This window comes from Vulpes lagopus, chromosome 11 (assembly GCF_018345385.1).
Source record: "Vulpes lagopus strain Blue_001 chromosome 11, ASM1834538v1, whole genome shotgun sequence".
Classification (NCBI taxonomy): domain Eukaryota; kingdom Metazoa; phylum Chordata; class Mammalia; order Carnivora; family Canidae; genus Vulpes; species Vulpes lagopus.
The window spans coordinates 47,062,512-47,089,459 of record NC_054834.1 but is presented as its reverse complement, the minus strand read 5'-3'; the positions used below and the strand labels follow the sequence as shown (position 1 = coordinate 47,089,459).

At 48.7% G+C, this 26,948-nt stretch overlaps 1 protein-coding gene and 1 long non-coding RNA gene across 11 annotated transcripts in view; one reads left to right on the top strand and one right to left on the bottom strand.

Moving 5' to 3' along the window:
• The window catches only part of LOC121471801, a 21,336-nt gene extending 8,729 nt beyond the window's left edge, over positions 1-12,607 (top strand). For 4 of the 5 annotated variants that reach the window (XR_005982707.1, XR_005982705.1, XR_005982704.1 and 1 more), the window contains 3 exons: positions 1,396-1,649; positions 6,937-7,068; positions 7,533-9,491. This is a non-coding gene — a long non-coding RNA (uncharacterized LOC121471801). Of the gene's footprint in view, positions 1-1,395; positions 1,650-6,936; positions 7,069-7,532; positions 9,492-11,637 lie in introns of those variants that run through there. The other variant, XR_005982706.1, reaches the window with a different exon arrangement.
• RAB7B (RAB7B, member RAS oncogene family) lies at positions 1,642-26,948 on the bottom strand. 6 transcript variants are annotated; one of them, XM_041722603.1, is made up of 8 exons: positions 26,346-26,562; positions 24,959-25,112; positions 24,429-24,605; positions 17,948-18,016; positions 17,435-17,561; positions 16,498-16,713; positions 9,162-9,287; positions 1,642-2,910 (listed from the first exon to the last, which is right to left on the bottom strand). In XM_041722603.1, the coding sequence occupies exons 4-8, from the start codon at positions 17,998-18,000 to the stop codon at positions 2,830-2,832; spliced, it is 603 nt and encodes a 200-aa protein (XP_041578537.1). In that variant the 5' UTR covers positions 18,001-18,016; positions 24,429-24,605; positions 24,959-25,112; positions 26,346-26,562; the 3' UTR covers positions 1,642-2,829. The 6 variants fall into 6 exon arrangements, with proteins under 6 accessions (XP_041578537.1, XP_041578536.1, XP_041578541.1 ...); XM_041722602.1 differs by lacking the exon at positions 24,429-24,605 and having other exon boundaries at positions 26,346-26,560; XM_041722607.1 differs by lacking the exons at positions 9,162-9,287; positions 24,429-24,605 and having other exon boundaries at positions 26,346-26,948.

Here is a 26,948-nt window from a genome sequence, read left to right as displayed (position 1 = left end):
CCCACATGTGGCTTCCCACTGCCAACACCTGCCCTGACTGGGTTTGTACCAAGGGCCAGTCTCAGTCTCAGGAGTGGGGGCGCTCTGCTCTCCCACATGGAAAGTTCTGTTCTGCTCCTGACTCTGGATGGAGCTCAAAATGCTCAGTTTAGGCCTGGGGTCGAATCTCCATGTGGCTCTCTCAAAGACAGGACCCTTCATCCTCAAGCCGCCCAGGTGGGCCTGGCCAGGGGCTCTGTCATTCTGGAGGATCCTGACAACATAGTTGCCTCCTCAGAGACAGCTTCGGGTGTGTGTAACCTACTCTCCAAGGACCGCGTGCTCGGTTTAAAGATCCTCTGTCACTGTCTTGAAGTTTTTAATCATTTTTTAACAAGTGATGGGACATTTTCATTTTGCCCTGGGCCCTGTCAGTTATGTAAGCCAGTCTTATTTTACTTTTTTGTTGTCTTCTCTTTAGTATCTTTTGAATTCCGAACTACGGAAACATGTCTGTTTTTTGCTTTATTTTATTATTTTTTTAAAGATTTCATTTATTTATTTGAGAGAGAGAGAGAGTGTACAAGCCAGGAGGAGCTGCAGGCAGAGGGAGAAGGAGAAGCAGGTTCCCTGCTAAGCCAGGAGCATAACGTGGGGCTCCATCCCAGGACCCCAGGATTATGACCTGAGCTAAAGGCTGACATGACAGTTCACTGACTGAGCCACCCAGGTGCCTCTGTTTGCTTTTTAAACATAATAACAAAATACCAAAAAGGAAAAAAATAAAGAAGGACACATTTATTACTTGTTGCATGCACTTAGAAAAATTCATATGTCCACTGCAGTGCACGAGCTGCTGTAGATACACACCTGACACCACACATCCTATCCACAGTCTGACGAACTCCCAGGAGAGCCTGTGTGACATGCAGAATGCCACTCCATGGACACAGAGACAGTGGCTTGCTCCCTGCCACCTGCTCGTATGCCAGATTCATGCCGCTGCCCAGGACAAGCCTGTCCTTCCTCCACAGCTGGGTGGAGGAGATGAGGCTCCCCAAACTCTCCTGCTGACCCCTCCCCTCCCAGGATTCCCTACCTCTGGGAGGATCTTCAGAGTCAGATGACATCAGAAGTCCTACCCTAACATTCCAGCTCTGCTTGGAGCTCAGGGCAGGATACCTCTGTGTAGACAGGAGACTTCCATGGTGGGCATTGATGCGGCCTGGGAGCCTCTGAGTGGTCATCTTGTCCAACTCCTTCAGGCTGGGCCCTGTCCATGCTGTCTATGCCAGAAGAGTCTGCATGGACAGGGAGCCCGTGAGTTTTCTAGGTCTCTCATTCTAGTATTTGTCACTGATAAGGATTTCTTGCCTGAATCATTAATGCTTCAGTTTTTTGCCCATTTCTTACTAGGTTTAAGAAATTGGGATTCTCCTGCCCCACAAATCTCACCGGCTTAAACAATCCCACAGCCTGAGAACAAGCTTTGAGGATGAGCACAGAGAGAAAAGCCTCCCTTTCAGGTGTCCTGCAGCGGCCACTGGCCACTCAGCCTGCAAGGGAAGGACACTGCTGCCCTCTGGAGGCCAATCACCAGAAGATCAAGGAGCCACCCGGGGGCGGAGTCTCCTTTGCTTGTCTCTGGGACACCAGCTTTGAGTCTTCAGGTCAGTGAATGGCCTTTCGCTGCTCTTGGAACACATCAAGCTTGTCCTCACCTCAGGGCCTTGGCTCCTGCTGCGCCATCTCCCTGGAATGCTCTGTCTCTAGTGGCAGTCAGCTGTTCATTCTCTAGTCCTGGGCCGAAGGATACCTCCTCCAGGACCATTTTGTCTGAAATAGCACCAACCTCAGTTCCTGTCCTTTTCTATTCCAATACCTTGTTTGCTTTGTTCAAGCACTTATCTACTCTTGGAAAATATCTGTTTAAATTCTGTGTGTACTGCTTCTCTCCCTTATCAGAATGTCAGGTCCAGGAGAGCAGGTCCTTGTTGGTTTCATTTGTCCCCAGACCTCAATGCATGGTACATAGTAGATACTCAACCATACTTGCTAAAGGAATAAATAAATGCGTATCAACAAGAGCAACTGAGATTTAAGCGGAGCTTCTGGTCCTCAGAATCAGAGTCTGATGTGGGCAGGGCACACACCACCCCCGTTTGACAGACGAGCAAGCCAAGGCTCAGAGAGATTTAGAAGAGTTGTCTGAGTGTCCAGCAGAGATGAATGAACCAGTCCTTGGTGCCTTTTCCTGGGCATTTTCCTATGCCCTGGAGGGAGCAGAGCAGTGTTCCAGGCCTGAAGAGTGGCCACCAGGGGTTGAGGCAGGCCCTCACATGAGACCTAGGCCCTCACTTCCTGGCCTAGTCACCAAGATAGCCTGAGCTGTGCCCTTGTCCCAGCTGTGCTGTGGCTTTGCAGGTGTGTGGTGGCATGGGCAAGAAAGGCCCACCTGTACACAGGAGAGGACAGTAGGACTCCAGAGTCCAGACTCCGGCCTGTCCGCCTGTGAGATGTGCATTCTGGAGCAGGAGTGTGTTTGGGGGCAGGGGGAGCAGGAAGGCTGGAGCCAGTGAAGGGATTGTGACTCCTCCAGGGCCAAGATTCGGCTGTGACATTCTGGGTTAAGGCAGGGGCTCTGGGGGCCCAGCCCCATCCTCACTGCGCTCAGCCCGAGGCAGGGGCTATACTCTGGTCTGGACCCAGCGCAGATGCGAGGGGATCAAGGGCTCTGGCTGCAGAGCCTCGGCTGCTTGGGCTGAGCTTGAGTGGGCAGGGGGCTGGTGGGGGCCTGGATGCCCAGGCCCCAGGGGCTTCGTCGGAGCATCAGGGCAGGAGTCTGGAAGATTAGCAACACCGACTCCTGGACTGGTCTTCTGGTGAGAGCTTGATGGAGTCTGTGAGGTAATTCTCTAAGATGCTTTGATACTGGGGAAGGGAAAAAGAAACCAGAGTTGACATCCTGAAAGGCAAAGAGCCTTACCTCCTTTCTGTTGCTTACTGGCTGCTGGTGGTCAGGCTTTTTATTCCTTCCCTATTGCCCTGTTAGGAAGCTGAGGCCTGGGGGTGGGATGGGGTGTGGGCACTTGTCTTCCCCGCCCTCTTCTTTCCTCACCACCCCCTCCAGCTTCTTCCCAGGAGCCTGGACCGGTGGGGTGGCCTTGGTCCCATAGCCTTCCATTCTCCAGAAGGAGTAATGGAGGTGACATTTGACCTCAGGCAGAGATGATGACAACCCACTCCTTATTTCTGTGGGAGGCCTCTCCCCCACAAACACCCTCCATACCCCCACCTTCTCTTGGCATGTCCACCCCCTAGCCTCCCCTACTCACCGCTGCCTTGGCACCTAGAGAAACCCAGTCAATCCTCAACCCTTCCCACAGCCTCTGTCCTCCCTAAAGTAGACTCGGTGTTTCCACTGGGTCTATTTGCTTCTCTGCCCACTCTCCCAAACACTTGTGTCCCAACAACACCCAGAGAAAGCCTCTCCCCATCCAGCTGACAACTTCCTTCCCAGGACCCACCCCTGCTTAGTTCAGGGGTGAGGGCGGGGTGAGGCGCAAGCAGGCCCTTCCTCCAGGAGATGAATTCTAGGGCTAAAAGGCTTCTTCTTTTTTTAAAAAAATGTTATTTAAATTTGATTTACCAATATATAGTGTAACACCCAGTGCTCATTACATCACCTGCCCTCTTTAGTGCCCATCACCCAATCACCCCATCCCCTCACCCACCTCCCCTTCTGTAACCCTTTGTTCATTTCCCAGAGTTAGGAGTCTCTCATGGTTTGTCTTCCTCCCCTAATTTTTCCCCACTCAGTTTCCCCTCCTTCCCTTATAATCCCTTTCACTATTTCTTATATTCCACATACCATATGAGTGAAACCATATGATGCTTGTCCTTCTCCGACTGACTTATTTCACTCAGCATAATACCCTCCAGTTCCATCCACGTCAAAGTAAATGGTGGGTATCTGTCCTTTCTGATGGCTGAGTAATATTCCATTGTACATATACCACATTAAAGGGTCTCTTCCTAAAGGGACCCCATCTCTTTACTCTGCCGGGCTTTCACCAGTCACCAGGCTCAGACATCCATGCCCTGCACAACTGTATTGTGTGTGTGCGTGTGAGTGGCTCTCACTACCTGGGTGTGGACCTGAGCAGCACCCTCCACCACCGGGGAATGTCACGGCCCTTCAGGCTATGGCCCTGGGTCCCAAGGGATGGTGTCAGGCCCCAATTGCTTCATTCTGATGATGGTGGCTCCCGAGATACATGAGACGGTCCTCCCATGTCCCATGACTCACTGCCACCCCCCAGACTGAGTGGTCATCTAGCCTGCCATGCGGAGTTCATGATACTGGGCTGGGATAAAGCTCTTTGCCATCTAGTTTGTTTTTTGAGAGCCCCAGTATCTTAGCCTGGGTGATGGGCCTTAAGCAGCCCTAGCCAAATTATTTAGAGTTATTAGAATTTATATATATAAAATAATAACTATTATTTTAACAGGAATGATTAGTATGGGGGGGAGAGGGGGACAGTGTATGCTCGGCCAATGCTCTGTCTCTCTGGAGATGTCCCCACACTCCAGATGGATCTCCTCCTCTGCTGGGGAGGATCCAAGCCCGTTGCTGACAAACTCAACCCGGGGCACCACAGCGCTTCCCTAGCTCTCACCCTGAGAGAGTGGAGTCCCACCCAAGGTATCTGAGAAGAGAAAATAGGGCTGAGTGGCTCTTTATCCCCAGCACTGCCCAGGCCTGGCGTGTTGGCTCCAGCCTCTGCAGCCCCGGACATGTCCAGTCCTCCAGCTAGCCCCTTCTGCTGTGTGCGGGGCCCTCTCCCTCCATGGAGCGAAAGTAGGTAAAATTCTGACATTTCTAAACCTCCCAGTGAGGAAGAGTGGAGCATCACTGGCTAAGTTCCCCTTTACACTGAGCGATCCATCTCTCCCTGGAAGGATTTAGAAGGATTCTCTTATTGTTCGGTATTTTCTGGGTGCCTCCCTGGGGTCTGGAAATTTCCTAATTGGACCTTTGGACCCAGGAAGCAGGGCCTATGGATTCTTTACCCCCCGAGCGTGTCCCACCCTCATGTCTGCCTGAGACCCAGCTGGGACCCTACAGGCCCTCATGAACAGAAACCTGTGCCACTGTCTACAATGCCAGCCTTCAGGAAGGAGATTTAGAATGCCCCGAGGAGCTGCTGGGCTTTCCAAGCTCCCTTGCATTTTATTCTAGATTCAAATGGAATGCTGTCTCTCCGGAAGGTTTGAGAAACTTCCTCATTTGTTGCCTTGGCAAAGCCTGAGGTCTTCACACCAGCTTTCTTCACCCAATAATAGTCACACCTCCACAGGTCCAAGTCACCGGAGTGCTTCCCATTTGTGACATCATTTCAGCTCATAATAGCATCATCTCGCTCACACAATACTTTCAAGTAACCAGAGGGACACAGTTAGGTTTCCTGTGTAATTCTTTTCTCTGGGCCCCTGTCCCCTCGGCAACGTGGGAATTGAGCTGTAAAGTCACACTGAATCCTCATGCACGTACCTTAATGCACCTAAGAGATGTGACTGTGCCAGTCTGTCCCTTCCAGCCTGGTCACCTCAGTGACCCTACCTTTCCATCCTGAATCTGGAGAACCTCAAAAAAGTCCTATAGTTTCACCAAGCTTACCTGCTAGCCAGCCAGCCTGCTCCCCTCCTGGTCATGCCCATCATGTCCGTCTCTAGTTAGCTTCAAAGGAACCGGGCCTCCATGCGGCAAGGCAGGTCACGGGGCTCAGGCCTGACCAGTCCCAGCAGGGATGGTAGTGCCAACTTGGCAAGAGCAAAATCTCTTCATCCCAAATCCCCTTAAGCAGGTGGTGTCCCTTCTCTGGCCATGACGGCATTCTTAGTTATAGTTTGGAATAACTAAGTATCCTACATCTTTCCTATTGAAATGTTGGCGGAGTACCTATTCTGGTGCTGAACTCACAAATCACTCTTTCCAACCAGCTTTCATGCACAACTCGGACGTTTCGAGGAATCATGAATGTCATGTGCCCCGATGGACTGCATTGCCCTCTCCTCTTGTGATGCCCCTGCTTTCTCCTCTCTTCTGTGGCTTGGTCCCTAGCATTCTACTCAGTCATGCCTCCGATCGCCAAGCTGGGAACCCAGTCATTGTCCTAAACAGCTCCTGATTCCTTCTTTCCTACATTTGACCGTCATCAGCCCCTAAGGTTCTCTCTCCTGAGTGTTTAATTCACCTGTCCTGGCATTTCCATTCTGTCCTGCTTGGACTACTGCAGTATCTTCTCAACCACCCCTTGGGCTCATCCCCCATGAAGCGGGCAACTCCCTGCCGGAAACCCTTATACATAGCTCCTGTTTTAAAACAGGGTTCCAGAAGGGGAGGTGGGTGGGGGATGGGATAACTAGGGGATGGGCACTAAGGAGGGCACATGACGAGATGAGCACTGGGTGTTACACTATATGTTGCAAATTGAATTTAAATAAAATTCTTTAAAAAGTTATCTTTTGTTTAATGCCTTCTCTGTATGGTGAGTTGCTTTATTCGGCCCTTGCAACAACCCCAGTAGGAAGATACTATTATTTGTACTTTAAAGAGAGGGAAGTGGTGGCTTAGGGAGGCTGCATGAGTTGCTTTAGGACACACTGTGAGCAAGAGGTTGAGCCAAGATTTAAACTCAGATCTACTGGGCTTTGGAGCCCCAGCTCCTCCCACCCCAGCCTGAGACTTCCCTCCCATTGCCACCCTAACATCTCCTTCTCAAACATTCTGACTACCTCCCTGGGAAGCAAGGAAAGGCCTTTGTAGAAAATGTGTTTGAAAACTTGTCTGTCTTTAAAATAGAGATGTGCATACTCTAGTTTCGCTTTAAAAATCTGTGAGAATTTTACATCCTATGCTCTAGTAATTATGTTTGTTTTGTTTTATGTGAAAAGATTTCTCCTTCAAGTTTCTGAGTAAAAGGCACGCCCTGTGGGGTGTCATGGTGCCTGGTGAGCACCCGTGTGCCTCGGGTCCAGCAGCACCTTCTGGACAACATGCACCTGCAGCATGAAGTCCAAGTCCTGGTAGGTGCTCATGATCTGCGCTGTTGACCTTGTGGGCTCCCTCATTCACCCTACACCCCTGCTTCTCTTCATACCACCTTTCCTTCTACAGATGGACCCACAGCTGGTTCCTTACATGAGCCCATGGATTGGTGCCCGGGCCTCTGGCCATCCCTTCTCTCTGTCCTAATCCTGCCCCCACCCTCCCTCCTCCCATGTCCACCTTCAAACTGCGGATTGTCTTTCAACACCCAGGTCACATGCCACTTCTCTGGGTAGCATCCTCACCCACCCTCACCACCAGCCACGACTGAGTCATCTCCCTGCCTTGACCTTGCTCCCTCTGGGGCACTTACCTCTATGACAGCCTGTTTGTGAATGCCTTCCTTCTCTACCTGACCTTAGAGTCACCAAGGGCCGTATCTCCAGCCCTAGTCTGACAACTCAATAAATGCTTATGGGATTGCATTATTTCCATTTTACAGATGAGGAAACCGAGACTCAGAGGAGTCACAACATTTTGCCCAGGGGTCCACTTGAAAGCATGAGGGCAGGATTCAAATGCAGGCCTGTATGACTGTGGACACCCTACCTGTGACTTGCAAACTTCTCATCAGTAAATTTCCGCCATTGACACCAGACCTGCCATTGCTAAGCTATTCTTTTGCCAAGTCGGATATTAAAACAACAACAATGACGACAAAACCAGCAGAAAAGTTTCAGAAAGTTGGCGCAGCAAGGAAGATGTAACTTTAAGAGTGAAAGACACTCCTTCTTCAGAAAGGATGGATGCTGACCACATGCAGACACTGGCTCTGGGCTGGTGAGGCTTCCCCGTGACTAAGCATTTGGCAATGACTATACCGTGTTTGTGGAGGATCGTTTAACCCACATCACCATACAAGGTCAAATAACATTCCTCAGCTTTCCGGGGAATGACGTGAGCAGGGCCATCTGTGGCTTAAGAGCCAACGTTGCAGGCTGTGTCATTTAAGCCACACCCCTTGATCATGTGCTAGAGATGGACACCCCCAGCTTCCCCCTAACATGAGACAGTGGCCAGAGGGGAAGCGTAAAAATAGTCTGTGGGGGCACACCGTGAGATGAAGGCTCTGAGATGTGTGGATGGCACGCTTGGGGCTTCTCCCCGCCCCTCTCCCTGGAGGGAGGGCCCCTCTCCCTGGTGGGAGGGCTTCTCTCCAGGGCAGCTGGCAGCACCAGGCCGGGAAGCTGGTCACCAGGATGAGGGCGGGCACTTCCCCATAGAGGAACCCTCGACCTCCCAATGCCCCTTTCCTCAATTCAAAGTCACTGCCACAGTGAGCTTCTCCCCTCTTCTGGGAAGCCCACCCTGATTAAATGTGGCAGAATGATGAGCCAAGCTGATCCCTTCCCTGTGCTAATCACTCATGAACCCTCTTCTGAGTTTCTAGACTCCCTATCAGAAAAGGATGAAAACCCTGCTCCTGCTTCCGGGCAGCCTTCACTGACCTTCCCCTCTTCCCCTCTCTCCTCCCTCACAGTTGGGTTGTGTGCCCCCTTCTGGGGCCCCCCACTGAATCCTTCCCCACCTTACACCTGGACTGTGACCACATGTGGGCCTATCAGACTGTCTCAGGAGGGCAAGGGGCCCCGAGCCCTGCACACTGCCCAGCACAGATGACACACTAACCACAGGGAGTCCACACATATGTTTGACAGGAGGGTGTCAGCAACCCCCGCAGGCTTGATCTCCTACCTGGACAAATGCTTGGCACTGTGGAGCTTCTCTCCTACCAGTCCGGATTGAACTAGATCATCATTTCTCAGACCCCTACTACATGAGAATGTCCAGAGGTGAGGTGCAGAAACTGTATGTTTTAGAAACTCCATCAATGACAATCAGCCAGACTGTGAGGCTACCAGCTATGTACTCCAAGGTAGCTTTATACTTCTGGGACCCTGGGGCTCAGAGTCGGGGTACTGCTGAGCCCACTTAGGAACTGACTAAGACAATGAACAATCCTGTCCTACCCACACCCCTGTCTGTGCCCAGTGTGTTCTTCTCTGGAAGCTCCTGAGCTTCCCATCCCCAGAGACAGGCCCTGGCAGGTGCTGCCACCATAGTCACTCACCCTGGACAGAGCCCGACTGGCCAGCATCTCAAAGGCTTGTACCACATTGATGTCGTTCTTGGCACTGACTTCAAAGTAGGGAATATCCTTCTCTTTACACCAGCCTTGAGCTACCTCCTGAGGCACCTGAATGAAAGGAAGACTGTCCCTGTATCATTGCTGCTACCATCCCCACCCTCATCATATTGCCCACTGTCACCTCCCACCATCCCCACCAGTACTCCCATTTATCAAGAACCTTCCATGTGTTACACACATTCTTTCTTTCTTGTTTTTTTTTTTTTTAAGATTTTATTTATTTATTCATGAGAGATACAGAGAGAGACAGGCAGAGACACAGGCAGAGGGAGAAGCAGGCTCCTTGCAGGGAGTCCGACGTGGGACTCGATCCCGGGTCTCCAGGATCAGGCCCTGGGCCAAAGGTGGTGGCCCAGCTAAACCGCTGGGCTACCCAGGCGTCCCCACACATTCTTTCTTAACATAAATCTCCAATCTGCTTATTGTTAGCTCCATTTTCCAAATGGGGAAGCTGAGGACTGTGCTCAGAGTGTGGGGTTGAGCAGGACTTGAACACAACTTGGCAGAATTAAAGCCCGCTGAACTATGCTGCTTTCCTAAGGCCCACACTAGGCGCTCCTCTGCCATTGGCGTCTTCATCAGTCCCTCCAAAAGGAGATGAACATGATGGCCACGAGCAGGGGCGGAGGACTTCCATCCCCAGAGCCGGCTAGGGCCTGGGCCCGGGAGGTCTATTGTTGAGCAGCGACTCAGGTCCTTGCTAACCCTTTTTCCCCAGGACAGAGTCCTGGGAACTGTTGATGAGCTACTTCTAGGGGACCTATACCATGGTAGATAGCTTGTCGTATTAGCTCAAGCAGTCCTGCCAAAGACCCTGTGGGGTGGGTCTTATTAGCTCCACTTTATAGATAAGAACACAGAGGCTCAGAGGGGTTTAGCGACCTGCCTCAGATCACACAGCTGAGAAGGCGGAGCTGGGGATCCCTGGGTGGCTCAGCCGTTGAGTGTCTGCCTTCAGCCCAGGGTGTGATCCTGGGGTCCCGGGATCAAGTCCCGCATCGAGCTCCCTGCGAGGAGCCTGCTTCTCCCTCTGCCTGTGTCTCTGCCTCTCTCTGTGTCTCTCATGAATAAATAAATAGTCTTAAAAAAAATGCAGAGCTGAACAGAGCCCAGCTCAGGGCCTGGTGGCATCGGAGCTGCCCTCTTCAGGGCACCGCAGGAGGACTGTGTCCCTTCTGCCTCTCCCACTAGACCATCAGCTCCTTGAGCTCAGCTCTTGGCCTGGCACCATGGGCCACTCGGTATAGGTGGAATGAAGACATCTCTATCTCACTGCAAATGGCAGATCAGAGTTTGAGCATGTTGGTTTGGAAAGTGCCTGGCAGCCCCGTGAGTTACTTCCAAAGACAATTGGAGCCATTTAATTTAATGCCTAATTAATTATTTCAGGGAGGAGGAAATGGCTCCATATCGAATATTTGCTGTGCTTAGTACTTTATAATCATGATTTTGTTTTACTTAAGGGAGCCGGGGTTTTTATCATGGAGAAAGGACACTGTCTCTCTCCCAGAAGACAGAGTGGCCGGAGGGGGAGGGGGGGCGGAGATCAGAGACTGCCTCCCTCACTCCTGCAGGTTCTAGGAATGACTGTCTCATCCGGATTAAAGGAACCATCACTGGCCCTTGTCTCTTTGGTTCCTGCTTCCCTGGTCTCAAGAGTGACGGCAATACCAGGGGGTCACAGCTGTCTCCCCCAATGCCTCTGCTGACACCAGCATTGCGGCGGCATTGGGAGGCCCTCCACTTGAGACTAGAGGGTGCAGCCTGGGGTCAGCTAAGCAGCCTGTCCTTTGGGGGGCTAGCAGACACCTCCACACTGCATGCCCAGGCTTTTTTGGGGGGACCCCAGGCTTTGGTCTTGGCCTCTGATCTCCTAGACCCTCTTGCCTATATGGGAAGGATCCAGGAACTGTCCAGGACAGCTTCCTTTCGTGGAGCTCAGATGCCCAAGGACTGGTGAGCAACAAAAAAGCCTCACAGTTCAGGAACATTCTAAACTCTTTGGAGGAAGGGTCAAGAGTGGCTGGTGATTTGTCTTGTCCTTACCAGTAACCACAAATAAATAAGCATTAGAAACTAACACATTGTACCTGGGTGGTGCCTTAGAAATGCAAAGGGCTTCCTATCTTTCAAAAATCTTTAAGTGTGGGGCATCTGGGTGGCTCAGTGGTTGAGCATCTTTCTTTGGCTCAGGTCGTGATCCCAGGGTCCTGGGATCGAGTTCCATATCAGTCTCCTCACAGGGAGCCTGCTTCTCCCTCTATGTCTCTGTGTGTCTCTAATGAGTCAATAAATAAAATCTTAAAACAAAAAAAAGTCCTCAAGTGTAAGGACCAGACTTACACTTCTTATAGTGCCTTCCTTTTTCTATCCACCCCCATCCCTCTGCCCCCACCAGGTGATGAGCATTTGACTGAAAAGAGCAGTGACATGCAGGAGTTGCAGTAAAAACTGAATTCAAGTGAAAAGAAGTCAAGGCCTCTGCTTCTCCAGGATGTAGAGATATTCTTTATATTTCATGGTGTGAGAAGCAGAAGCCCCATTAGTGACCAAGGAACCCAGCAACAGAGCCGGGAAGACAAGCCTGCAGCAGCAGCAACCTGCTGGTCTCGGCTCCCTTCTCTCCCACTGGACAGTGACAGGACCTGTCTGGTGCCTGGTTGTGACAGACGTTTTATCTCATTTGCCCTTGATCTTTCTCTGTAGCGTTTATATGAAGTGGTTAAATACATGCTTCAAAATGTCAGTTGAGATTATGTTGCAAATTAACCTTTTTTTTTGTACCCCTCCTCCTCCCCCACTCCACCTCAACCAGCCTGCCTGGGAAGAAAGCCACCCAGCCAGCGCCTTTCACTATCCACTTCCAGTTCTTGTTACAGTTTCATGATTGTTTAAATTGTCTTGTCTTTTATTTATTTATAAAATAATAGTTCTTTATCATTTAGGCTCTGACTGTGGAAATCAACTCAGGGTGTAGTATGTGGGGACTTGGGAAATAAGGAAGTTTTGAAAGCATTACTTTGGTTACTTTTGCTTTTGGTTGGCAGTATGTATATTCTATTAACATTTTCCTTCTGTTATAATTTTGATTATTTCTTAGAGGCCAAACATTTGACAAAACTACCTCAGTTTGCATAATTTTACGTATGATGCCTTTCCAGCTCATATTCATTTTAAAGGACCAACTGTATAAAATTAAAATGAAAATTAGTGTGTCACATACATCTTAGAGCACTACCAAAAATAACAGAGAATATTTTCAGAAAATACAATTCCCACGTTATGGATCAGTGATGAGTCAGAAATTGCCTACTTGAGCATAAAGCAAAGAATTCACATTCTTATGAATGAATTCTTTGTAGAATGGGTGCTAGCAGAGCTGTTCTTTCTATCGAACTAATATTTTTCCACTATTTCCTTCTATAGAAAGAATAGGGATTTTTTTTAAAGTCAGCAATTAAAAAAATCAATCATGTGATATATATATCCATATATATATATAATGCATGCATACATATGTATTTTATTTTATTGTGGTAACATATACATAAACATAAGAGGTACCATTTTAACAATATTTAAGCGCACAGTTCAGTGGCATTAGGCCCAGTCCCGTTGTTGGGTGTAGATGGGTATCACTCCCAACCACCTCCACTTTTTCCTCATCCTAAATCTAGCCATAAAGTTTTAAACAGTTAATTTCCTTTTTATTAAGTGAGAAAAACTCCTGTGTTTTCTCAGCCCATCCCTTGGAGAAAATCAGAGGGAGGCTAACCGTGGCTTCCAGGTACGAGGCTTGCCCCGTGCTTCTCAGGCACCTTTCCCTCACCCCCAGGCCAGCTCGGGAAGTCTGTGCGGACTCCCTGGCCCCCGTGAGGTCGCTGAGGTCGCTGGAGCCAGGGGCACACAGGGAGCCTGCGGGAGAGCCTGGAGGAGGCGCTGCCTGCGGGAGGGGGGGGGTGCTCGGCTCTCACCCCCTCACCCCCGGGCCAGGGAGGGGCCAGAGCAGGTCTCTCAGCTGCCTCCGCTGCTCCCCAACCCCTCTGCTAAGCGGGGCCAGACAGGGACCCGGGGGCAGCGGCCCGCAGCCTCGCCTCTTCTGGCTCGCGGTGCCTCCTCTCCACTCCCCCCCTCGCTTCCCCCTCGCGTGGCGCCCACTCTACCTGCCCCCACGGGCCCCTCCCCGGGCCTGCCTGTGGGGAGATGGGCTCCCCTTGCCCCCCGCCCGGGGCCCGCTCTCACTTCCCTGTCTCGGCTGAGCTCCAGCTTTTCCTGGGCTCTCCGTGCCCCCTGCGGGCCTCGGCAGGGGCCCATCTCCCTACGCGCTGCCACAGATCCCAGGGATGGGGCTGGGCTTGCCTGGGGCCTCTCCGCTTCTTCCAAATCTCTCTTCTTCCTCTCTCCGCAGAGCAAATCTCCTCTCCTAAGGCCTGGATGGACCCCTCCACCCCTCCGAGGCATTGCCTGCTCTTTCCATCCTTCCTGTTTCCATCCTCGCCCCTTCGCCCCCATCTCTCAGAGTAGCCTCCCGATTCCTGTCCCTCCAACAGAACGCATCTTCTCTCCACTTCAGCCTTTTCTTCCTGGGGCCTGACCAGGACCTCCATCAAATATTGAATCTGGCCTCCCATTCTGTGACACAATCTCCTTCCTCTCAACTTCCTTCTGCCTCATCCCTTCCACCTTGGACACTGGAGCTGCCTGCTCCTTCACACCTCCCCTCTCTCTCTTTCCTTGGTGGCTTGTCAGTGTCCCCACACTTCAACTCTGCAGCTATTCTTGTCTGGAAACACCTGAGTCCCAGGTCCCTCATTCCTGGCTCTCAACCCACAAGTGGCTGCTGGAGAAAAACCCAGCCCAAATGCCAGCTCTAATCCCTGGTCTCCTTTTTTCACTGAGCCCCTAGTGTCACCCACTAGTTCTAATCTTTGTCCTTGACTTTCTCCAAAATAACTGGCAAAGCTTCACCATGATTCCTGAGACTTCTACTTGGTTCCCTTCCTCCTCCTGCTCAACAGAAGATGGTGCCTCTGATTTTAGTGAGAAAAAATCAGACTCTCAGCCTTGGACTCTCTCAACTTCCCATCCTATGACCTACAGACTCATGAAACAGGATGTTAAAATGGAAGTTTCTGTAAAGGTGCTGCAATTTTATAGATGTCAGATATAAAGTAGGTTGGGAGACAGATCGCCCTAGGATCTCACATGTTTCCAAAGCTTCATGACCCAGAAATTGTTAGGTGACTCTAAAACCCACAACATGGATATGAAAAGATTGAAAGGAAGATTAGAAAGGATTTCTTTGGAGAGAGTTGTGTTTTGGGTATACATCTTCCCTTCTTACAAGAGGGAGAATAGGTAAAGCTCACCCCTAGCTAAAAGAAGGCTTCTAGGAGGCCACTTGAAAAGCTTAACATATGACTCCTGGAGTTTGGTGGATACAGTGGACAGGTGCCTGACATGCACCCAAGGGAGCTAAGGCAAAAGGCAACAGGGCAGATAGAGAACAGACTCTGTGTGAACGAATTGTGCTTGCTCCTACAGGGAGGCAGGATTTGTGGGTGAGCCTTGTGAAGGAGGTGGCTCTACAGAGAGCTAGCCAGCCTGGAGCTGTTGTAAACCCCATTAGGAAGACTGCCTACAGGATGTGGTGCCCTCAGTTGGGTGGAGGATGAAAAATCAGGAGATGAGGAGAGAGAGGAGGAAAATGTGAGACACTTGTCTTAGGAGGTACAGTTAAATGCTCTCAGTGAAGGCTTCTTAAGGACCCAAAGGTGACCCATGGGAGAGACCACTTGAAACAGCTGCTGGGGCCAGAGAATACAAACTATCTTGTGACAGTACCCATCAAACAGGATTTTCCTGCTAACCTGACTTCTTCTCTTTCTTCTTGCTTCATTTCTGACAGAGTCTGAAACCAGAATTACCCGGAGAAGGGCAAAAAGTGTGGACACATAAAGTTAGCAACAAGAGGCAAAGGACCATTCCTCCCCCGCCTAGACCACAGTGTTCTCACCTATAGTGGGAAAATGAAAGGAAGATACCTTGCCTTTCAATGAACTTAGGACTTTGATTATTATCTGAGACTGGATGTTAGAGAATTGACACTAAATTTGCAACCTGAAGTGACCATAGAATTGATGATGCCTAGATTTCTGTTTCCAGCACAAGCCATCACCTTTGAAGTTTTATTCTTGTATGTTCCACAGCCCATGGTCATCTGTAATTAGTTGTACTACAAGTTCCTTAAACTCAGCACATCTAAAGTCATCTAAAAAACTAAAGCACATCTAAAGGCTCTTCTTAATGATGGTGGTAGCTTCATTGGAAGCACCATCATCCATCCATCATCCATCCATCCATCCATCCATCCATCCAATCTGTCCATCTGTCTGTCTGTCCACCCATCCATCCATGCATCTATCCATCATTTTAAAAATGCCCCGGTTCTTTCCTTTTCTCCATTTGAACTAGTGTGAAAACATAGCTCAAATATGATGGCAATTCTTCATTTCTTTTCTCTATTTGAAAACCTTGTTCAAATGGCTCTTTTTGGTGTCATTTAAACTTCACTTGGAACAAGAGTATCTTTTACAAATTAAGTCTACCTCTATTATTTACTCTTTAGTAAGCAATAAGGAAAGAGTCTAATCAATTCCACTATAGCAGTAAACACCTACATAAATGCGGTTGTTGTAGCTATGGAGCAGACCAAGTGTCCTGCGGTTAGCCAGATGATCTGGAATACTCTTATGCTAATAAAAATATATTTGACTACTTTCCCAGAAAATTTATAGATTCAAGAATTTATAACTGCAATTCCCTGTCTGACCCTGGGTAGAAATACTGTTCTAGATGTTAATTCAAATTCCACCTGCTTACTTCTGATGCTTTAATTCTTCCATTCCCTGTTTCTAAACAAAATTGCTTTCACTTCTCAGCTCGCATCATGCTATTTCTTGCCTTTGCTCATGCTGTTTCTTCAGACTGGAACCTACCTCTCCTAGGAAGCCCTTTCTATATTCTGGGCTTGAGTAAACGCCCTTTCACGGTGGTTCCTAAATATCCAAGGTATATCTCTATCATTTTATTTATCATAATCATTGTTTAAAGTATCCATACCCACTAGGAGACGTCAAGATTCTTAAGGTAGGGACTATGTCTGATTCAGTTCTACATGTGTGGGACCTACCACAGGGCCTGGCATGTACTAGATGCTCACACAATGTTTGGTGAATGAATGAAATATGGATGGTACCTGCCGGTCTGCGAGATCGATCTTGTTTCCCAGCACCACCATGGGGTAGGATGGTTCCATTGGAATCGTTTTGGCCAGAACATCACCCCTCCAGGTATCCAGTGCTTCAAAAGACTCTAGGTCGGTGACATCAAAAGCCAGGATGCACCCATCGGAGCCTTTGTAGAATGTGGACACCATGGAGCGGAACCTCTCCTGTCCGCCTGTGTCCCAGATCTGGAGGGGAAGAGTAGCCGCCACATAGGGCTGTGATGAGTGCCTGGAGGTAGGCCCAACTGGGTTATTTGATGTCAAGCTTTCTTTTTCTGGGTAGGAAGCAGACAGCCCTGGAACAGGTGCTTGTGGTACTTTTACACACGGGAATCTTAACCCTGTCACCCATGTATAGCACTATCTTTGCACTATCCGTTAGCATCCCAAGAATGCTTTCACATCTGAGTTCTCATTTTAATCCTGGGTCATCAGGACAGGCACAGTTATTCTTATCTGATAGATTTGGGCCTTGGGAGTGACTTGTTTAAGGCCACTTACCAAAATTTCCAGTGAACCTGAGACTAGGGAGTGGGGCCTCCCAACCCCTGGATTTGTCCCCCCCCCCCCCAGACCAGGGATCAGCAATTTTTTTTCTTAAAGGGACACATAGTAAATATTTTAGGCTTTGCAGACCATACATCTGTTGCAACTACTCAATTCTGCTGTTGTAGTGTGAAAGCAGCCATAGACCATAACTAACAGTGGACATGGCTGTGTTCCAATAAAATGTTACTTATAAAAACAGGTGGTGGACCACATCCGGTTCATGAGTTGAAGTTTGTTGAACTCAGCTGTTCTAAACCTTTGTAGCTCCTTGTGCACAGTGCTATGTGAGTGGCTACCTAGGGGATGTGGGATGATTTTCAGGTATGCATGCTGAAGAGGGAAAGGCAGGGCTGCTCACCTGTAGCTTCAAAGTTGTGTCATCCAGTATGATAATTTTGGAGAGAATGCTGGCCCCCAGTGTGGTCTGGTAGTCTTCATAAAATGTCTTGTGCACATATTGGTGTAGGAGGGAGGTCTTTCCTACGCTGAGGAAAAAACCCCAGACATGTATGAACAACACACACATACACACACCTATACCATTCTCAGAATCTTGCCATGCCCCTCTTGTTACCATCTCTCCAAGATTCTGAATTTCTGACATTTGCAGTCCAAGAACTCCAGTTAGCAGAAGGGTTTAGGAAATGGACTCTAGAAGTAGGGACCCATCCAAATAAACCAGAAACCAGGTGGCCCTACTCTCAGGCTCTTTTGCCCATTTGAGTTCTCTTCCATGGGGTGGGATGGCCTCCCTGGTGCTATGCTGAATCAGAAAGGAACCTATGGTAGGTAAGAAATATTCAGGAGGTCTCCCTGCCCTTGGGTAGGGGCTGCTTCCCAACCCCCACACCCTGAGTTGATTTTGGCTTACCCCAGGGCTCCAATGATGATGAGCTTCAGGTCCACCTTCTTCCTGGGATTCATGGAGGGGCTTCAGAGCCTGTAAGGAAATGGATGTCATTTGCATGCTGCCCAGAGTCCCTTGCAGCCATCGTTGTTGAAGCTGGCCTCTACCTTCCCTTCCTTGATGTGCAGATCCCTGCTCTGGGCCCAGGACTCAGGTGGGGTTGTTCTCCAAAAGAGAAGGATAATCAGCAATCTTAACCCACCCCTCCCCCTGCAACTTCCTCTGGGGACCTCCCCAAGGCTGGAAGTGTGGTAGCCTCTCAGGACAGGCACATCTCTCACCCTTCAGCTTTACCAACCCTGCTCTTGGAGGCAGCCTGGAGCGCCAAGAAGACCGGACTGGACTGAACAGAGGCCTTGAGGACAGTCAAGCCTGGAGCCAGGGATGGAAGGCGGTGTGGGAAGAGGGGATGGGGGCAGGACAAGGGGTCCATTGTCAGGACTGCCAGAGAGAGAGGCTTTGGATGGGACAGTGCCCCTCCCCCAGCTCGAGGTGTTGCTGCAATCACAGAATCAAAAGGCTCTTCTCCAATGCAGCTGGTGGCGGGTATAATTGGTACATGTTTCTGGAAAGCCACTTGGCAGCAAGTATTGACAACCTTAAAAACGTTCCTGCCTTCCACTTCTAGGAATTTGTCCTAAGGAAATAATCTGAAATGAAGGCAAAGATTTTTGTTCAAGAATGTTCTTTTTTAGTATTATTTATAAATATCTAATAACAAAGAAGTGGTTTAATAAATCATGGCATGCAATGAACTATTAGCATGGAATTTTTGAGAATATTATATTAATGTGGGAAAATGCTTATGCCATAGCCTCTAAAGATTTTTTTAAGGATCTTATTTATTATTATATATAGAGAGAGCATGAGCAGGGGGAGGGGCAGAGGGAGAGGGAAAAGCAGGCTCTCTGCTCAGGGCTTGATCCTAGGATTCAAGGATCATGACCTGAGCCAAATGTGGATGCTTAACTGACTGAGACACCCAGGTGCCCCTTATAGGGTCTAAATGAAAGACAGAAGACACTAAACTGTGTATATGATACCACCCCAGATATGAACATGAGTTCCTACTTGCATACAAAAAGGTTAAGAGCGAAATATACAACAAATTTAAGTGGTTAATTCTGGGTGGTAGGAGATTACACAATTTAACATGTTTTCTGTGCTTTTTAGTATGTTTGATTTTTAAAATAACAAACATATCAAACAGGAATTGCTCCTATGAGAGAAATACACATATGTTCATGTCTGTATTTTATATATACATATACATATTAATTATTTTTATTTTTTAACAAGCTAAAGCAAAACTGTCACAGGGGGCTTGCTTAACTGGCTCTTTGGGTTCTACTCTTACATGCACACATATGTATATACAATTCTCAACTCCTAAATCTTCTATCCTTGGATGTACTAGGTAGGCATACTGAGAAAACCTTGATCTGACTCTGCCTGGCTGAGGTGTTCAAAAGAGCCAGCTTGACTTTCCCCTGGTACTTGGAAAGAGCTCTAAGTTGGATGTCCTGAGATCTTGGTTCTAGTTCTCTCACTTTGGCACTGTAGGGCATTAGGCCAATTACTTTCCCTTTCTGAGCCTTGGCTTTCCGACTAGAAAATGAAAAAGTTGGGCCCCAATGACTCAAGGTCCCTTCTGGTTGAAATATGCTTTATCTACTGGAGCTGTAACTCACTGGCCACAAGAGGCTTGCCTGAGGGTGCCTAGTTAGCACAAAGTGAAATCAAAAGTCCCCAGAGGCCTAGCTAGGGCTGTTTGTGCCTCTCCATGAGCCATGTCATGGCCCAGGGGTGGTTTGAGGCTCTGCTCAGAGCTGCTTGTCTCAGGAGCTTGAGTTGGTGTCACTGGACCCTCTGCCATAACCTAGGAGGGCTGGATTGGCATGGTGGGCAACAGGTCTTCTTGGTGATGCATGACAGTCATTCCAAAAATACCTACCTATCTCTTGCATTGCAAAGCCCTGCAGTAGATGCAGGGAAGAGCATAAAGATGGAACAAATCAGAAATCCTACCAGAGTCATCACGGGAGAAAGCTCAGGGCTGAGTGATTACACCAGAGAGAAACTGTAAAGCATCCCAACAGAGGCACAGAGAGAGCGCTATGGGGGTTTGGGGTCAGGGAAAGAAGCGAGCAATCCAACTGGGCCCTGAAGAAACAAGATTTGTGGTTAGGGGGTGATATTTCAGAGAGAGGGGACATAGTAAACAAAACCCTGGGAACAGTGAATGGAGAAGGTGGATGGTTTGCTTCAAGGAAGGGTGAGGCTAAAGGTATGGAGATAAGAAAGGTGGGAGAATGGGCAGCCCAGGTGGCGCAGTGGTTTAGCACCGCTTTCAGCCCAGGGCGTGATTCTGGAGAAATCCCGCATCCATCTCCCTGCATGGAGCCTGCTTCTCCCTCTACCTGTGTCTCTGCCTCTCTCTCTCTGTGTCTCTCATGAGTAAATAAATAAATATTAAAAAAGAAAGAAAGAAAGAAAGAAAGCAAGCCGGGAGAAGAAGGAAGGGTTTTGTGTTTTTTTTTTTTTTTAAAGCTTTTATTTATCTATTCATGACAGACACACAGAAAGAGGCAGAGATATAGGCAGAGAGAGAAGCAGGCTCCCTGTGGGGAGCCCAGTGTGGAACTTTATCCCATGACCTGAGCCAAAGGCAGATGCTCAACCACTGAGCCACCCAGGAGCCCCAGAAGAACCAAGTTTTAAGACAGGTCATGAGGATCAGACCAAGGATACTGTCCATTGATTCATTCTTTCATTCAGCAAACATTCCCTGTGCTCCAAGCAAGCAGAGGAAGATAATTCAAGGTGTATTAGCCAGGGCTGGCATTTTGAAACGGGTAGCACTGCCCACAGGGAAACCACCCAAGGGAGAAATGGTTCAGAAGTTTCTGAAAGGCACCACGTCTCCAAGTATCAGTTACAACCCCAGGAGAGGAGTGGGAGCCATGGTGTGTTCTTCCCTAAAGCCTTTGATACAACATGTTAACTTAGCCTCAAAAGTTAATGAAGTGCCTTGGAAAGGGAGTCGGTACCAAAGGGAGGCAGGGACAAGTGGGAAAGGAACTAGCCCCCCAGGCCGCCCCAGAGGCAACTTTGTATTCTCTTAGAACCTAGGGAATCCTCCCAATTATCCTATGAGATGAGTACCTGAGACTCAGAGAAGCTAAGTCACTCATATCTCATCCAAGGCCATACAGATAGTAAGTGAACCAGGGTTTGAATTGGAGGCCAGAAAACGCTGCTCTGCCATGCTGCCTCCTGATCTCCTGAGTTTGGACCAATAGAATCTGTGTGCATAGGATCTGGGGCACTGGACCCAGGTTTGGTGAGCCCCAACAAAACCCTAGCAGAGTTGGAGGAGATGGAGAGAAAAGCAGCCAAAGTGACAAGAGGTACAAATGGGAGCTGAGGGAATGGGTCTTCGGAACAAGAGCTGTTGTAAGAGGATTAACCACCAGCGTCAAGACTTGGCATGCTTAATTGGAAGGGAGTGTGTTCACGCACCATGATAGAGCCACGCTGCCATGCTGGAGTTATCTAGGCCTCACACTATAGTTCGCCAGGCACTATGCAGAGGACTTTGTGAATTCGTACATCATTTTGAGGTTAAATGAATGAATACATTATAATATGTATAATACATTATTATAATACATTTGCTAGCCCAAATTAAAGGTTCAAAAAATATTAGCTCTTTTATGACTATTATTAACACAGGGAAGGAACCTGTGGGGGCTGACACCACTGGTCTTTATTTCACCACTGAAGAAACAGATGTTTAGAGATGTGAAGTAGATTTCCTCTAAAAGCATAGCCTATAGGTAGGGCCTGGATTGGGAGCTGGTATTTGAATCCAGGCCTAACTCCACAGACCATACTCTTACCTGCTTATTCTACTGTCTTCCATAAAACTAGAACAAGGATCACATACCTGCCACTTGGTGCCCCTGTCAGCAAGGCTCAGGTGTTGGGTGGTATGGATTTGGAACCTTCAGTGGAGCTTGTGTGCTTACGAAGGGGAATTTGGGGTGAGAGCAGGGGAGGCAGACAGTGTGTACATATAACAGAGAGTCAATATCCACTACTTGGGAAGCGCTGTACAAATAGCAGAAGATAATATACAACATAAAAGTGGGAAGGAATATGAGTAAGTAACCAACAGAAGTCTTATGAATGATACGTAGTAAGCCTTGAAAGGATACTGAAACTTAGTAATTTTTAGAGACATACAAAATTGAAAAATATCTTTTTTTTCTCTCTCTAGAGAGTGGCAAAAATTAAAAAGATTGGTATCATTAAGTGTCGGCAAATTTATAGGGGAAGTACTGTTGTATATCACTGATATGCTATGCATAGCATGGCCTTTTTTGGAGGGAAATTTGACAATATCAGAATTTTTGTTTTTAAAGATTTATTTATTCATTCAGAGAGAGCGAAGAGAGAGGCAGAGACAACAGGCGGAGGGAGAAGCAGGCTCCATGCAGGAAGCCCGATGTGGGACTCCATCCTGGGTCTCCAGGATCACACCCCAGGCTGCAGGCGGCGCTAAACCACTGCACCACCCGGGCTGCCCACAATATGAGAATTTATTTATTTATTTTTTTTAATATATTTTTTTTAATTTTTATTTATTTATGATAGTCACAGAGAGAGAGAGAGAGGCAGAGACACAGGCAGAGGGAGAAGCAGGCTCCATGCACCGGGAGCCCGATGTGGGATTCGATCCTGGGTCTCCAGGATCGCGCCCTGGGCCAAAGGCAGGCGCCAAACCACTGCGCCACCCAGGGATCCCCAATATCAGAATTTAATACCCTAGCTTCTAATTTTAGGAATTTGTCCTACAGAAAATACGCCTATGTTCAAATACCCCTTTGTATAAAGATGATTGCTGGAGAACACTGTTGTGACCTAGTATCCCTCAATCAGAGATTCTCTGCATAAATTATAATCTGTTCAGAGTTTGGAATACTGACAATTTTAAAAAGAGTGAAGTAATGAGGAAGAAAAATATGGTAACAATTGAAGTGAAAAAGAACATCCCTGAACATTTTGTATGACATAATCTTGATTGTATAAAAACATCCCATGTGTTGACCATACACTTAATATTATATTTGTGCTTACCCTGTAGACACAGGAAGCTGTGGAGAGATATACACTAAATGATTAATAGGAGACAGGGAAAGGTAAACTAGAAGCTAGGAGCTATTGTTTTATTTTACATATGTCTTGTTCTAAAATTTGTTACATGAGGCTCAGTTGTTACTCTAATTAAATAATATCAAACATAAAACCTCAAAATTTCTTTAAAAAGAACACAGGGATGAGTGGCAGCCCAAAGTCATCTGAGTGTGACTTCCTGACCAGACAAATCACTTTGCGTCTGGGGCAGGAGAGGGAGGTGACCTAGTAGTAGGGGCTGATCATAAGGTTTGGAGTCAGAGTTCTATCGTGCCTCCATATATTCATGACCTTGGGTGGATTGCCTGACCTTAGTAAGTTTGTTCTCTCATGGGTAAAACAGACATTGTCATGGCTGTGGCTTATTCTGCAGGGTAACATGTGTCATTTCTTATAGGACAACAGGCTCCCCCAGTCGGGGAAAACCCAGATAAATGGTTAACAATTGCGTGGGGCGGGGGGTGGGGGGGTGGGGCAAGGACCTGATTTGTAGTACCCACCACTTTCTGTGGTGTAGACGCTCCCACCATGTCTGATTTATTTTTTTTAATTTTTTATTTATTTATGATAGTCCCACAGAGAGAGAGAGAGAGAGAGAGAGGCAGAGAAACAGGCAGAGGGAGAAGCAGGCTCCATGCACCGGGAGCCCAACGTGGGATTCGATCCTGGGTCTCCAGGATTGCGCCCTGGGCCAAAGGCAGGCGCCAAACCGCTGCGCCACCCAGGGATCCCTGTCTGATTTAAATCTACTGGTGTGGAGCCTGCTCCAGCACACTGTAGGAGGAACCTCCAAGATGATCCAGTCCAATCCTCCACCCAGTGCTTGAGCCATCTCAACCCCATTCATAGAAAGATGGAGATACACCTGTCCCCATAGAGTTTCTTCCCTCCTCTAGCGGTGGATTTCTCCTGGGGCCACATAAAACATGCCCAATTCTTCTGCCACATGCCAGGCTTTCTGAAGTTTACTGTCTTTTCTTTTCCAGACCCTTGTGACTCACTTTGGCCTTGACCTGAGTTCCCTCTCCACCCCCTCCCCCCAATCCTCTTCCCCTGGATGTGCCCTTAAAGTATCCTGCTCCTGCAGATCCCCTACCCCATGCTCAGAAGGGCAGAATTTGCTGAGCTTGCTATTTAAAATAGCCTGATCCTTGGACCCAGGATAACTAGCAGCAACAAGAGGGTGATCGGGACAGTGTCACTGGTGAGGAAAGGTGGCAGGGAGGTAGACACTGGCTGGACTCACCAAGGAGGCATATGCAGATTTCAAATGGTGGCTGAAGTCCTTTCCTATGTCCTCTGGGCTCAGCCCTTGGCTGGAATTTGGCAATAGCTGTCCTTTCAAGCCTCCTCCCACTCAGCTACCTCAGAGGCTTCAAACTAGGGCATCGTCCTAGAGGCTAGACTGAGTCATCACCTTCCACTGTTAAATAACAGAGAAAAGCAGGCTTGGAAGGCAGGGCCCTACCTTCAGCCAGTGCAGGTCCACCCAGAGCAGAATTAACAGGCCACTCACTCTCCATGGCATGTGACTAAGTCCCCTCTCCTTGCCTGGCAGTCCTTCTAAGCCCGGAGTGCTGCCCACCCACCAAAGCTACTGTATAGCTCAGTCCCTGGGGAGTAAGAAAGACTGAGTTGATGCCTCCTCCCCCCCACAGCCTTAGGGCATAGGTCCAGTCTTATAAGAACTTTTGGATCTGCTCTGCGTTCCCCTCCCCACTCCCCTTCTCTCCCTACCCCACTGGCCCCAACCAGGACCCAGGTACCATTTCCCACCTCAGTGGTGTTGGGTGAAGTGTTCTTTCTGCTGATCAGGAGGCCAGTGAGCAGGGGCAGATGAGAGGGCTGAAGCAGGCGGTCTACTAAATACCCAGCTTTCAGTGTCTCCCCTTCCTGCTCCACGTCTTGGAAAATGACAAATATATCCACCCTAAAAATAATGGGATTTATAATCATGGGAACAAAGTTTGTCTTTGAAAGGAAGCTATCTATAAAGCACAAAGCCTTGCGGGGATGCTCACTCTTCCGCCTTCTAAATCCCAGCAGGTCCAGACCTGCTCCCTCCAGGAAGAGCACCCATGGCCCTGGTTTCAGAAGGCTCCATGTTCGCTCTTGTTCTTGAAGTTCTTTGGAAGTATTAGTCCTGTCTCCTTAAGTAGACTATCAGTGCTCAGAGGACAGGACACTCCTCCCACTTCTCTATCCCTCCATAGAGCCTGGCTCATGAGGCAAATATTAAATCTTCAATAGTCATTCATTCATCCATCCTCATCTATTCATCCAGTTATCTATTCACCCACCTGTCTACCTGTCCATGTAACCTTCCAAAGGCAGACAACTACTAGGCCACCCAGGTGCCCCTCATTATCTTTCCATTTATCCATCCATTCATCTGTCCATCAATCTGTCCACTCACCCAGCACATGTACTATGAGCCTACTATGCATTAGCACTGTGTAGATCTGAGGATACAGACAAGTTTCTATCTCTATGGGACTTGTGTGGTAGAACATCAATTGACAAGCTCAAATGAATTATTTTCATTAATGCACAATGCCTAGCAATTGCATTAATAGGGCACTTAGCTGTTTACAAAATGCCATCATAGTTCATTGGACTCCTGAGTCAAGAACTGGTTAGTGGCAAACTGAGACTAACTCACATCTGTCCAATTCTGTTCATTGCTTGCCTAGGATTGGAGAGCCGTGCCAGGAGACATGTTTATGATTTAGAACAAGAAGGACACTTTCCTACTCTAGGAGTTCCTCCTTCCCCAATGAGACCCTTTGGCCAACAGCTTCCACCCAAGAAGGCGCCCTGTCGATGTGGCAAGGTGACCCAGGGAGCTGGCTGTACCCTCTCTGCTGAGCCAGCTGGCCATGTCCTCCTGCTGAGACTGATGGCCTGAGCAGAGCCCTGAGCCAGGCCCCAGCTCCCTGGGCTGGGCGGGGAAGTCTTCTCTGCCTGGCTCCCTGCCATGCCCTAGACGTTTCTCTGGCATGGGGGGGTCTTTAGGTTGGATCTGAGCCCTCCAGCTGTCAGATTCAAAGCCTCATCCTTGCATTCCTTGCCTCTACTCCCTCTCTCCCACCCCCAAAGCTCAGTACCTCTGGGGGTCTCTGGGACAGACAGAAGAACCGAAAAAAACTTCCAAGGCACTTACAGCTGTGGCTGCTTAGCATCCGGCAAATGAGGGCAGGCAGCGTGCTCTCTGAGTCTGGGGGTCTCCTCTTAGAGCAGAGGTCTCAGGCCGTTCAGAGGAAAAAGGCTTTGGATCAGAAAGGTTTGTCGACGCCAAGCAACGTCCTTCTGTTTTCCTCCTCTCTTTCATGCACAGACTTGGGAAAGTTGCAAAAGAGGCAGGCTGGGTGAGCTCAGCTGTGTGGGTGGAGGGGGTGGGGTGGAATGGGAAGCTCAGCTTCAGAGCTCACTCGACTGGGTGGGCCCCATGAGAATGGGGTTTACAGGGATGCTGGCCCTGGGAGGGGAGTGGGGGAGTGGGGACAAGGAATGGGAGTGTGTGGCTCGAGTCTGCAAGGCAACATGCAGGTTTGGGAGCACCATGCAGAGCCTCTGACTGGTTTTAGGAATTTTCTGCTGGGGCTGTTAGAAGTCACCCAGTGAAGGGGACCTTTTGTTTGTCGAAGTATTAGATTCACATGTATAGTAGATTTGGTCCCCCCACCAGCCCAGCAGGAAGACATTCTGATCCTCACGCCTGTTCTCACCCTAATACTGTACATATACCATACCACACTGCCACCCC

Coding starts and splice junctions, on each gene's coding strand:
- RAB7B (XM_041722603.1), bottom strand. CDS start 18,000: ATGAATCCCAGGAAGAAGGTGGACCTGAAGCTCATCATCATTGGAGCC. Junction 17,562..17,947: donor ATCATCATTGGAGCCCTGGG/GTAAGCCAAAAT, acceptor TTTTTTCCTCAG/CGTAGGAAAGACCTCCCTCC. Junction 9,288..16,497: donor TCGATCTCGCAGACCGGCAG/GTACCATCCATA, acceptor CCTTTCATTCAG/GTGCCTCAGGAGGTAGCTCA.